The sequence below is a fragment of the Cupressus sempervirens genome, chromosome 3 (genome assembly GCF_028749045.1).
Source record: "Cupressus sempervirens isolate cs-2001-9-10 chromosome 3, ASM2874904v1, whole genome shotgun sequence".
Taxonomy (NCBI): Eukaryota; Viridiplantae; Streptophyta; class Pinopsida; order Cupressales; family Cupressaceae; genus Cupressus; species Cupressus sempervirens.
In genome coordinates this window covers 228999334-229013842 of record NC_143120.1, presented here as the reverse complement: position 1 = coordinate 229013842, position 14509 = coordinate 228999334, and the positions used below count along the sequence as shown (strand labels likewise).

Below are 14509 nucleotides of genomic sequence, written 5' to 3'. Positions count from 1 at the left end.
AAAATAACAATTATATGCTGCAGTCAATAACTATATACTATTAAAGAATACATCCAATAGAGCATCTTCAACCTTGTGAGTAATTAAGCCTCTTACCAGGAGAATGCAGCTATTTACCTTCTTGAGAGATCGCAAGAATTACCTATACACACAGTTGTCATCTTTGCATAGTAATGTTGTTATATCAGATATAGCATAAGACTGTGTCACCTTACACTGCATTACATAGCAGCATTAGAATTAGACACTGTAATAAAAGAGTCGAATTGGATTATCTATTATTATATTGACCAGATTTCATAAATTATCTTCAATTTCTTGCTTTATAAACGTCAATTTGTCATAGTAAGAGAACAGATGTGGAATAATTTTTTTAGCATTCCTAAATAATAAGAAGGGGACGTTACATAAACCCTACCTCCAAGTGGTAGTTCAATCATGGTCATTTGGGTGACATTTCATCAAATCTAAATAATTAAATTGCATTGGGGGTGATTGAACTAAAACTACCATCCATTTCATATAAACATAACAAAACAAAAAAGCATTACTAAATTACTACTCAACTTTAAAAAACTGTATTTTAACACATCTATAATGCATAAACAGTTTTTAAAAACATTCAGAACTTTTAGAAAAAAAAATTGATAACTTAAAAATTTTCGAAGTTTTCTTTGAATCTAAGAAAAACTACAAGATTCATTCACCTTTGATAGATAAATATTCACCGTGCAGCTCTTCTCCCTGTTGGAGTACAATTTTCTATTTTTTTTAAGCTCTTACCTTAGAATAAAAATGTAAAAACCTTAAAAAAAACAATAGCAGCTTGGAGGCAAAAATATTGTTTTATTTTCTTGTGTTTGTGAAATGGAGAAGCACAAATCAAGTTCCCTCAACTTTAGGACAACATTAAGTTTTAAAGATTTTGGTTTTGAAAAAGTTCAACTAATTTTAGTTTTTTAATTATCCAGGCTGTTGGGCTGCTGGCCTGCAGCCCCCCATTGGGAAGATTCTAGGTCTACTTAGTGTTCCATCTGGGAACTTAAGGCCCTAAGTGAGCCCAAAGCCCTCCAAAACCTTGACCCAGTCCCAAACTGAACCCATAAGAGTATGAGAAAGGTTGTAGGTGAAACCTGCAACATAGATTTGTGGAGATGGAATAAGGATAGGATTGAAGTGAGTTAACTTCCATAAAAAGGTACACCATCTTGCACAAATTTTAATGCATAAAGGAAAAAATACACCATCTTGCACAATATGTAATGTAGAAGGATAGTCTGATCACTTTGGGTTTAAAACATAAGAAAAAAAGCACGTGTATGTGATTTTCACTGTTACATCATCATCCTTTTGTACAATTCATTGGCTCTTATATTTAAAATCTTCTGTTTCGGTTCTTTCCTTTTGTTTTTTATTTGTCGGGTATCAAAGAAGCAATTATTGATCAGATGTCTTAAAAAAAACTTTTAAGTTGAGACAGTTCATTAGGGAGTGAAATAAAATATTTCTATCTTCATTTATTTTAATGCCATCTTTATCAATTATAGTATATTTTTTCAGTATGCAATTTATTTCAGTCAGTTCTGGTGACATTCATATCCTCCACTTTTTGCAGGCAGGATTTTTCCTTATGCATTACAGTCATTTATGGCGTACACATTTGGAAAGACTTTACAATCTCTATAGTGATCAAAAGCTGAAGGTTTGTTTCTTCCTAATAAGATATTTTCAAATAAGAATCATGACATGTACTCCAATATGTGGTGAAAGTGAACATAGTGTTATTGAAAGGTAAATTAGAAAATCAAAATAACATACAATGCACTTTTTTAGAAGGAAGACATTTTGTATGTGACCCTCAACAAATGTTATTAGTCACTGTAGACAGCATGAGATATTTGAAAACAAATTTATATAATCATAAATTTTGAATAAGCTGGTAGGTAGCATATAAATGTGAATTTTCAAAGGAATCAGTTTGTTTCTCATTAAAGAAGTCTTGCAGTTCTGTATTTTTGCAGAACTTACAGGTCAGTATGCGTAGATTTTTAATCCTTTACTTCAGCCATTATAAACTAGTTTGAATGCTTATATTCTCTAGTGATTCCTATGAATATGGATATGCATCATCGAAAAAGTCATCTTTTGCATTTTAGCAAAATACTAACTTGGACCTAGAGAACATTTATATTGGTGTAACCGATTGTTTCAAAATCAAGAAAAAAGTGGATCACAATATGTATATAACATTGAGAGTGAACTAGAAGGAGAAGCTGAAACAAATATTCTATGACAAAAAAAGCAAGAAATAAAGTTTTAAAATGATAGAAATATAAACCTAAATTTGATATTGGCATCATCACAATTAAGCAGGAAAACCTTGAAACCTTTGCAAATGAAGGAAATACAAATCCAATAGCAAAAGGAAGAAAAATAAGATGATTTTCTATTCCAAGACTTTTCTAGGAAATGTCAAACTTCCACGAAAGAGTAAAGCAACACATTTCGCCAGAAAACAGGTGGAACCCCTCTCCTTGGTACATAAATTACAAGATTTACATGGAAAGGAATGAAGAACCAGTCATGCATCATCTAGGTTGGATGTATTATGTGAGCTAGTGATATAATAGATTGTAATGTGAGAGCTGAACTATTTTGGAGAACATTATAAGGTGATACAATCAAGTATGTCGAACAAATTGGTGATGAGATCAAAATACACTGCTGTATAAACGAACTAACAAATACCTTGAGAGGATCACTATCCCAATATAAAGATAATTGAAATAAATGTTAGATGTAGAATAACAAAACAATTTGCAATCAACAGGTTGCATCTGAAGCGCATATTAGGACAACACAGATGGATTGTTGAGACTTTGGACTCTATGATAAAAAAATTCAGTGGATACATATTCTTTCAATTTAAAAACTAAGACAATAGAGGATAAACAGGCTTCAAAATATTGGACCGGGAAGCTGACTCTTGTCAATGAATTGATGTTGGAGGCAAGAATATTATTATACAATGAAAATATTAAACAATTAAGAATTTGTTGTGACCATCAGTTTACAAGAAGACCCTTTACCTAACATCTTTTACGGATTTATTTCTGCAACAAGTAATGGACTATATTCATTCCTTTATTCATATATGTTACAATTAATAGTAACTGAGAAGGAAATTTGAAACAAAGTTCATCTTGGATTTGTGAACACAGGCCCAAAATTTATCGGACAATAGAACTGCTGCCCATAGGTCAAATCAAAGCATAAAACAGAAAGAAAGAGCTAAAGAAAATTTTATTTTTCCAACTTTTATCATAAATTTATAACCAATCAAATGGCATGCAACAACAGTAATGCTCTTTGCAGCGGACAGTCTCTTATTTATACTTTTGAGGGTTTCTAAATTCTAGAAACTTCTAGCCTTCTGAAGATTTTATATTCTTACTGTTTTATTTCAATAATTCTAGAATGTTCTAGCATTGTGGAAGGCTCTAGCTTCTTCAGAAGATTTTAGTTTTTGTAAAAGACTTCAAAAATCTTGCTTTTTTTCTAGAAAATCCTTCTTTTCCTTAACGGAATTTTGGCAGATTTGCTTATAACTGTATGCCTTTGCATTGTGTGTTGCTCCCACCATTTCTCACAGCATTTATTCTGTCAGTGATAAGTCATGAAGAGATTTGAGACCCTTTTGAATTTATTTTAAAGATGATTCTTTAGCTCAACTTTATCCCAGTTTCTTTGAGGGATCCATCCCATTGTTCACCTTGAATTGGTTGGATGACTGGTGACTAGTGAACACATGGTTCATAAAATGGGGCTTCTAAGATCCTAATCACAGTGTATAAATAATTTCTGAGAAGCACATCTCACGCTGAGCATGAGAAAGAATATACTATTGCTACCTTATGACAAATCAATTGAGCGTGTGGTAAGGCAAGCAAGTTTCACATATATTTGACAAACGGGTCATTGCATATTATTGTGCCCAAAATCTTGATTTCATCTGTGATTCTCGTAGTATGTATGCTATCATTTTGTCATAAATAAATCTTTATATCAATTGTAGAAGTGTATGATCAATGTCCAATAAACATGTCTATTCACTTTAAATCAGTATCTAATGTCAGTTAGGAACTGAACATTTAAACCTTTGCCACCATTTGTTGGGTTCAGCTTTAATCGTTCTGAGGTACAATGGAGACTAAACAAATCGTTGAGAATATTCAGTCAACCATAAGCTGGTTGCCAATCACACTCTAGATAGCAACTATTAGCCACATGATCTCATCTCAATTTGTGTGCTCTTGTACCCCCATTGAATATAAACATTTTCCCCAAAGGCTAGTTTGTTGTTTTTAGGTATTATTTTGGAAATTGCTTTCTTGAAACATTTGCGTGTGTATTATTGCTCTAAGAAGCCATTTAAGAAAGTGTAATTGAAGATGGTTATACTCAAGAAATGCTACAAGGAAAAGCATCCTGCCCCCACCATTTTATATGAATTATTAATCAATGAGCACAGTACTTTTCCAGAGCATTATGTCTATGGCTTAGCGATTAGAGAAAAGCTCGGCTCATTGTTTCTTTTTTCACTTGCAAGCACAAGGTGGCAGTTATGGGAACATACGCCTTTTCAAAGTATCATTTATCTTACTGTTTATGTACCGGATCTGTGTCAAATATGGATATAAGCAATCAAGTACAGAAGTGGAAGATATCCTCCCAATATTCTAAGGCGGTAAGTGGCTGTTATAACTTGTCTTCTTCTTGCTCTTATCAGGTTGCATTAGATCCAAAGCCATTTCTAGGAGTGAAATCAGTTGTAGATGCTGTCGAATACCTTCACTCTGGTCAAAGCCTAGGCAAGGTAAGCATGGAATAACTGATTCTCTTCTATGCATTTCTGACTGCAAGGCAAGCTTTTCTTTTCCAATTACATTAGATTTAAGCTAAACTTTAGAAAGAAATTATTTGTGCATCGGACCATGAGATCTAACTCTATTTGATCTACTATGAGCATTCTTTAGGTGGTTGTTCGAATTGATCCAAGTTTTGGCCAAGGAATTGCACGGTTGTAAGCATGGGAAATTGAAATATTGTTGTACATAAGCTGTGCCATCAAATAATTGTTTTTATCATTGCTAAAATGGAGACTACGGTCACATTAAGTATATGTATTGAATAATTATTTAAAAATGATTTTGTAGTACTATAAGAGTATTTGTTGGCCAATTAATAGATGAGACACTTTCATACTGAAGAACAATAGTTTGAAATCAACATAAATCTATCAAAATTTTGTTATGCAAAATGATTCAATATAATAAACAAAACTTATAAAAATATTTAGTATAATTGTTAAATTCAGTTATAAGTATTAATTATATTTTCAATCGATTAGAGCTTTTAATAAAATTTCAAATAAAATAATTTTAATAAATTTATATTTCTTTTGAACTAATGAATTTTTTTTTATATTTATTTGAAAGTTATTTTTATATATTTTAATAAAAAATCTAGAAGAATTAATTTATTTCATTTCTTTTAAAATTATTTAATAATAATTATATAATTTTTTTAAGTAAATAATATAAATATTTATTAAACAATTTTTAAATATTGCAATTCAATGTTAAGATGTTCAAATAAATGTATTTAAGATACCTATAATAATTATGAAAAAAATCTAGTAAGTGTATATAAAAGACTAAATAGTTATAATAGAATTCAATATTAATATATTTCAGATTATTAAGAGAAGCTTAGTGAATGACTGAACAAATGTTATAAATGTAAGGAGTTGTATAGAAGGTGAGGCTAACACTACTATTGACTTTTTTCATTTTGAAATTATTGTTGATGTTGAGGCTTTAGGTATAGAACAATAGAAAATAATGTGAGTACATGATGATTTCATGTCTATGTTGATTTTATTGTGATCCTATGGATAGTTAAGGCCAATGTATCAACAATATTGTACTTACAAGTAAATGGTTAAAATGGTGTTTATAGTATAACATTAAAAATGGTCTATTTTAAAATGCATTCTTTTAGATTAATTACCTCTCTAATAGCTATTTCCATTCTCAAAATCACTAAAGATGAAAATGTGAAATACTTTTTTTTTGTTACTCCAACTAATATATTACCATCCATTATATTTGGTTGCTATTTCATTATATATATAAATAAATAATAGTTAAAATGACAAGTAGGGTGTTACCTTGCAGGTAGTCTCCAATAGATTAAATACCAAAAAAATTACAAAGCATCTTAATTATTGAAAATGGTAGAGCCAATGTAAACAAAGATAGGTTATACTATAGTTGCACAACAATATTTAAAACATAAAATAGGATATATGCTTTATGCTTTAGGGTCATTTCTTAGTATAGTGCATTGACTAATATAGACTTTCAATTTCTCATATCAAATTAACCAAACTTCCTTGCATGAATTTAACAATCAAATATTTTATGTACTAAATAAAATTAACATATAGTTACCTATTTTTTATTATATCATTAATGCATTTGAGGCTATATTTCAATGAAGAAGACATTTTTCTGTAAATCTAGCTTCTTTTTTGAATTCAACCCTCATTTGTCAGAATTTTGATTGTTCTTAAACCCTATCGCAAATTTGACGGGGTCAACCAACATAAGAAAAAATATAGAAAATCTTGAATCATTTTTATGAAAGTAATGAATGGAATGCCCTAAACTACAAAAGCTCAAACCTAAGAAAACGGCTATAAGGGCTTCTTGCAAGAGCTTCGAAGAGTACATTTCCTCTCACATCCCTTAATTATATATGTTTTGATTTTGTTGTTCACTGGATCTAAGTAAGGGTTTCGTCTTTTTATGACATGTCATTTTGGGTGTATGTCATCTTAACTGAAATAATTAATCTCTATTTGTTGAATTGCAAATTTTCATAATCTTTTATTTTTACCTGCATCTTTCGTTATATCATAACCAAAAAAAACAGGTGTCAAGGGGTTTCTCTATCAATTTATTATTTCCATCTTTCCTCTTGAAGGGTCGCAACTAAGGTTTGTTTGGTTTCTTCTTATGCATTATGAGTATTTCGCTACAACCCTATAGATGGGTATTCCTTTTACTTGGCTACTATTGACTACATTTTTTTTGTCTCTAGCATATTCCCATTGTTTCTCTATATTTGTTAATACTCTGAACCTCCTTCATTTCCCCTTGATGGCATATGGAATTTGGTGAGGTTTTCTCAAGATAAAGGTTCTTTTACAAACCCTCTACTTTTTCTCCTATTGGGCATCTCCTATTTTACATGCTCTATTATGAATTTCTTGAGGGTTTTGTGTGTGAAACTTCCTTGCACATTCTTTATTCAGTGCTTCTACAATCATATTGTATTCACATGTGTCCTTTATTCCTTCTGCATAGAACCTCTATGAGATTCATCTTATATTTCTAGAAAGAGTTATGGGAAAACTCTTAAGGATTTCTAAGAATGAGAGGGGGCCTTTTCTTTTAAATTTTGATGAATCTTGGGTATTCACCATGCATATTTATGTTTAAAAAAAATGAATCCACCAAGTTACATGAACTTTGTCATTTCTATCATTGTCTTTATGGTGCCATTATCGTATCTCTTGTTGTAGAATTCCTTGCGAGCATTTGTGAGAGCTATTTCAACTATATGCATGCCTCCATCAGGGTTTCTTTTTTAATTTTATTTTTCTCTATGCTCTAGTTTCCATTAAAATATGATTTTCTTTTGTATTTGACTTCTATACAAAATGGCATGATAGTTTTTGTTGTTCTATTTAACTTGCACAAATCTAGTGTTTATTTTAAGAGAGATTTGATGGGAATATTTAATACTTTATGAGCATTTGTTATAACACTCGATATAAGGTTTATTTTGCCATTTGGAACATGGGCTACCATTTTATCAATTTGTTAAATTTTTGTTTGAGATAGTAAAAAAAATCAATAGAAATATTAGAATTTATAAGAACCCCAAATGTTGCAACTTTTTTTTTCTGGAGATGTTACTTTGCCACTCCACTTTGTTCTAGATGTACATGTTATATGTATATTTTGATTGACCATATGATGGGGAGAAACCAACAAAACCAAAACAATCATGCTATTATAGGGTTTGGATGAGTCAAATAGACAAGTAAAACTACTCTTTCCTAATGAGTAGAGGAACCTAGGCTTTAGCATTGGCCTATAGATAGACTACACAACTCTAATATAAGTTATCCAAAATTGTTATAGATTCCAAACTCATCCCACCAATTGATCACCATATAATCAACATACTCCCACAAGACTTCTTCTCTATCAAACATGAAAAACCTAAGCCATGGGCTCTCAACACTTAGAAGGGGTGGAATGGTCCGCTCACACCTTTATAGGGTTATATCAATCACTTAGAATAAGTCTTATACCTTAAAAATCTAATTACAAAATTGGTTGTAAGAGACCTGATAAGGAGGCCTAATCCTAGTCGGTTTGACTACCCTATTTTTGGGACTTAACTCCAAATTGTTCTAAAGGTCCCTACAAACAAACCACCTTTCCTCACACCCTTTTGGGACTTCTATAAATCCCTAAAATCTTAGTCTCTAACTCATTTAATGAACCACTAAATGCATACAAGGCTATTCTAGGAAATATATTTTACAAATCACATACCTTGTTTTTAAGCTCCACAACCAAGCCAACTATTCAGACACCTTAAGGGACATGTGCAAACATCAATTTCATCATTTGTTTGGCCACATTCACTCCACCCTTCATTCTGCAATCAAATTCTTAGTCTTTTGTAACCCCAGCACACAGATGTTAGGTGTAACGCCCCGCAAAGGGATCCAAAAGAACTAACCTAAAGTTTTACTAAGTTTGCCAAACATTTTTTTTTTTAAAGATAACATATAGCAACAATCATAAAGTAGTGGAAGTTATAACATAAATCATACCTAAGCAAACATAATAGATTACATTCCTTAAGGATCCCAAGACGTTGAGTCACATTTAAATTTAAATAATACTATGTCTAATAAATACCACATCCACATGAAAGAATAGTTACAAGTCCAAGTCCATTTAAATAATATACATTTGTTCTAAATGCCACTTGGTAATAAAATTTGAAATGCACAATCATCCACTGTACATGTCACAGGGTATGAAATGTTGAAAGAATATACATTTATACAAATAGATTACATCATCCCTTTCGGATCCATGAAAAAAACTATAACAAAATAAGTGAAATAATCCATCATAAAGATATAATCATCCATCATAATACACAAAGATAGAGTGAAGGGAAATGCAGACAAAGAACTCCAGCGACGGAATCAATGGACAGATCTCAATGGTAAAAGTAAAAAGCACTACCACCCGACCTCGTGGTAATCCAAAAAGGTCTACTCCCACTGCATTGAGGAGATAGTCTCAAGTCCCAAACAAGATATTAATCCCAATATCAAAAGTAATATCTAAGTCAAGGAAACCCTAAAAGTAATCTAACTCAAAGGTTCCAAGATAAAATGACATCTAGACCTAGAGGGAAATAAAGACAGATAGGAAATCTACTATGTAAGCGGGCAAGTGTCATCACACGAATCAATGCTAGAGTTACCCTAGTAGTCTAACTTGACCCCAGCCCCTTAGTGGCTCTATCTAGTAGTAGTATTCTTTTGTACTAACAAGGCATACTAATGATGCATGCTCACAACCAAGCATTCTCTCTACTCCTATCCTAGTTTGTACTAGCACTCGAGGCATGGGCGAGAACAAACAAAGACTCTTATTAGGTTCATTTTACTCTCATTTAGTGTAGTGTTTTCACTTATTAAATAACTTACAATGAGTTACCCTAGCAGCCACTTTGGGCCCCGGCCTCCATTGCAAGCCACTTCCCAACATTACATATAGATAACCTACCCTAAGCTTATAAAAGTATAAATCAAAGAATCACAAATTTCACCTCAACCCTATACAAGTGACTAGAAAGCATCAAAAGATAATCCACAATAACACTTCGGTTCTTCACAAGCAATTGGAAAGCATCCCAAAAATATTGATTGAAGGCTCAAAAAAGGTTAAGCCAAACAAGTCATAACATGATATCACCAAGAACAAATCATACAAACATTCAGTCCTATAAAAGTGATTGGAAAGCAATCCAAATACAATTGATCGAAGACTCAAAGGTTATATCAGATATGTCACACTATTCACCTCGGTTTCACAAAAGAACATTGGAAAGGAATAACAATCAATAGATCAACACACATCATAGAGCATACGAGAGACATTACCATGGTTGAGTATAAAAGATTGAGATCAAAACACCATTATGACATCACAAACACAAAACTCTCAAGCCTCTGGTAACATCCTAAGACTGGTCAAAGCTAGGTCAAACCCTGCAACCCCAAATCATAACATACACCTCACATACAGAACATACAATATAGCTTTCTCAATACATTACGTTTTGAAAACACAAAGGTTTAATTTTCCTATATATTTCAAGTTTCCATTTTTCTAATTACCAGATTCACTAAAGTTCTTGATTTCAAACAGAGTTCAATTTATGTCTTTACAAAGTATAATAATTATTAAGGTTTTCAAATCATAAAATTCCCCTAATGTTGATAAAAATCATTTACATTTAAAACTGACTCTTTTGGAGCACAACCCAAGTTCATCAAAATTAAACGTCTTTTCCAAATCACAATTCTCAATTTCACATCTCTCCTAGGTTTATGAAACAAGATTGAATAATAATTATTTAATTATTTAAATAATTATTAAATAATGATTAACAAATTCTTAATAGCATAAAAGAAGTCTACTAATACCCATTCACAATTTATGATTCTAAATTATTTTAATAACTTAATTTAAAATAATAATAAAATATTATTAACAATTAAATCACTTAATCATTAAATTAATAATACTAATAATAATAGTTTATTTGAAAATAATTTATATTAAATTATTACTAAAAATATTAATTTATTAATAAAATAATAATTAATAATAATATAATGCTATTATCAACATTTAATATATTAATATTTTAAATAACATATAATAAAATTAATATTAATTGATTATTAATAAAACTAAATTTAAAAAAACTAAAAAGACTCATCTCAAACTTTTGTTTTATTTTAACAACCTTAATGAAAGGCTAGTTGCTCACGACAATCTTTGGGCCTGTTGCAGCAGTATAGAGTCTGCCTGTAGCAGCCCTTGGCATGCTCATGGTAGGCCCTAACTGCACGCAGCAGCCAAATTGCCACCGGAAGGAGGTGGAGAAAAAGGGGGGGTGAGGGTTTTGTGGCCCCGCCTCCCCTCCAATATATATATGTGTGTAATTTTATTTTATTTTATAAAAATTGTTTAAAAAATATTCCTCCCATGTATATGTATATGTATATGTATATGTATATGTATATATATATACATATATATATATATATACATATATATATCTATATATATACATATATATATCTATATATATACATATATATATATATCTATATATATACATATATATATATATACATATATACATATATATATACATATATACATATATATATATATATATACATATATATATATATATATATATACATATATATATATATACATATACATACATACATACATCAATACATACATACATACATATATATATATATATATAATTTTTAAAAAAAAATTCCAACAATACTCTGATAGGAAAATATGGCAACCCAGTCAACTTTCAATCTACTAAAATTTCCATTTCTTTCAAAACCCTTCCCAGTTTAATTAACCATATTTAAATCTACAGAATGTGGGTTTTAATGATATTTTAATCTCCATGAATACAAAAGAAACCCACATGCATACCAATAATTTTGAAATACAATACTGAAAGATTCGTCACAAAGAAATTCGGATAAACAATTCACAGTCACGAAGAAGATAAAAATATTTAAATAACGTAATTAACTAGGTGATCAAAAACACAAGGATCTACCTGGTTCTAATGCTAAATTTGCAAACACCTTAAAGATTGTGAGAGAAATTTTTTCTCTCAAAACCTTCTCTCTAAAAATTCCTTCTCCAAGATTATCGGTCCTCCTAAAAAACTCCATTTTTTTTTGGAAAATAAACTCTAAATTGCTGATAAGGAGTTCTCTCCTAAATTCAGGCCACTAATTATGCGATTACCCGAGGGAACTCCTTGATCACCACCCTTTAACTCTTTATTATCTTTTTCTTAAATGTTTTCATGCACGCTTTTTGCAATATAAAATATCTTTATTAAATTTGCTTGCTTTATATTTTTAATTATTTTATTATATTTTAATATCATACATAAACATTATGCAATTTAATTAAAATAAACTTTATTAAATAATTGCTTAATCTCTCTTATTAATTTTTGAAACATTTTTAATATAATATTTATTAACTTAAATAATAATATTTAGCATTTATTTAAAAATGATTTCCTAACTATATTATTATTAAATTAATTAAATATTATTACGCTCTCAAAATATATTATAATTTTCTCTTTAAATTTAATTATTTTTATTTAATTAATTTTTCAATTAATTAAATATAATTAAATATTGAAATTGTCATAATAATTTTCTATTAAATTAAATCATTAATTGATCTTTTAATTTGACTTAATTAATGAAAAAATACCAAAGACCTAAAAGATGAAATATGAAAACTCGTCATAAAATACCACATACAAGATCAAACTCAAGGGTTATAATCACAAATTTATGCCATACAATGCATTCAGAAAGGTAATCATCTTAGATACTTGTCCTAATTTTCTAGAACAATTGATTTAATGGTTTAGGATTTGGACTCAAGAATTTATCTCTCTTCTCTTACCATTGAGATATTGCGATAAGGTATGCTCATCCTAGCAATCCAGGGAAGTCGATACCCAGTACCTGCAATCTACATAAAATCCACACATGTACAAACACATATATTCTAAGTTAAACAAGCAACGGTAGAAAGTGGTGCATCATATAGATCTCGACTAGTAGGTGACTACGACTCCTTTCCTTAACCACATCAAAAACGTCATACATAAAGAAAACATACACGCACACCATACACATGCAATATGGGGTAAGTATCCATAAGAAAACACATATAATAATCCATCTAACTAATCATCATCAAATAATTGAAATCACTATAACAATCAACATCAAGGTATAATCATGCATACATGAAGTAAATAGTACCAAGTAGTCTCATCATAAAATCAACCAAGTATGAAACAATATCTGATAATCTGAAAGACAATGCTACTAATCATTAAGCATAAACTAGCCTAAAAGAGTTTGACGATAATAAATGAATGTGAGCTAGGGGTAGGCACTACATTGGGCCAAGGCGTAGTATTTCTCTCAACTACTTCAGCCTTCTTGTCTAAAATCAAAATTACCTTAAATTGTATCCTCTTGGATAAAATTTCACCCAAGGCCATAATTTTTCAATAGTTGAAATTCAAATTAGCGGCATTTTGTTATCAAACCCTAGTTTGATCTTATTTCTTGGGCCAATTTCACCAAATTGCTTCTAGAATGATTCAAACTTTGTCAAATCCAATTAAACCAAAAGGAATGGAAAGCTAACACAATCTAGTATCTAACCATACTACAATGAATGTAGGATCAATTCAATTTAATTTAAAGAACTCATGCACAACAAGGGAAAATAGGAAAATCTCTAAGTTTCTTCGCTTTCAGAATCTCCAAAATACTCCAATCACATGTAGGATGCCTCTAGAGGGCTTATTTAGTCTTCTTACAATTATTCCAATCGACCCCAACCAATATTTGAATTGTTTATCCATTAGGAGAGAAATTTTGAAAAAGTTGCAACTTTTGCACAAAGTTGCAAAAGATGCATTGGTAACATTTTTTGTCAACTTTGCAACTTTTGTTTATTGACTCCAAAAAGAAAATAACTATCTAGAACCCTCCAAATGATTATCTTAGACCATTTTACATAAAATTGGATCAAATGGATCATAAAAAATGTATTTTTAACCCTAAGACCTATATTGGACTTATTTGAGAAATATGGCCCTATAGGCTGACAAATGCAAAATTGGATCACCCATTGAATGGGGCCTTGTTGCTTTTGCAATGTGTTCCTACACCATACTCCCCCAAGTAGAAAAATCACAAGTCCTCTTAGAGACTAACTACTCCAGATCACCCTCCTTTTACACAATTTTTTCTTTCTCCATCCATGTTGCCTCTGGAGATACCTTGTCATTCCATTTGACCAAGTGTTCCATATACACCTTATGCCTTGTCATCTGGGCTTCCATGCTCTCAAGAATGCATTCCATCACAGGTTCAATAGTGGGTAGTTTTGTAATCCAATCTTCGCATCTTGTACTTCAATATTATCCTTCACATTAAGTATTTCGCCTTTGAAGG

General features: G+C 30.6%; 1 protein-coding gene across 3 annotated transcripts in view; it reads left to right on the top strand.

The window, feature by feature from the left end:
* NQR (ARP protein (REF)) overlaps nt 1–5352 on the top strand; it is a 297015-nt gene extending 291663 nt beyond the window's left edge. For all 3 annotated transcript variants that reach the window (XM_089819174.1, XM_089819172.1, XM_089819173.1), the window contains 3 exons: nt 1616–1702; nt 4790–4876; nt 5037–5352. In XM_089819174.1, the coding sequence (XP_089675300.1) occupies nt 1616–1702; nt 4790–4876; nt 5037–5087 (225 nt within the window). In that variant the 3' untranslated portion in view covers nt 5088–5352. The remainder of the gene's footprint in view (nt 1–1615; nt 1703–4789; nt 4877–5036) is intronic.
* Nucleotides 5353–14509: the final 9157 nt, after the last annotated feature.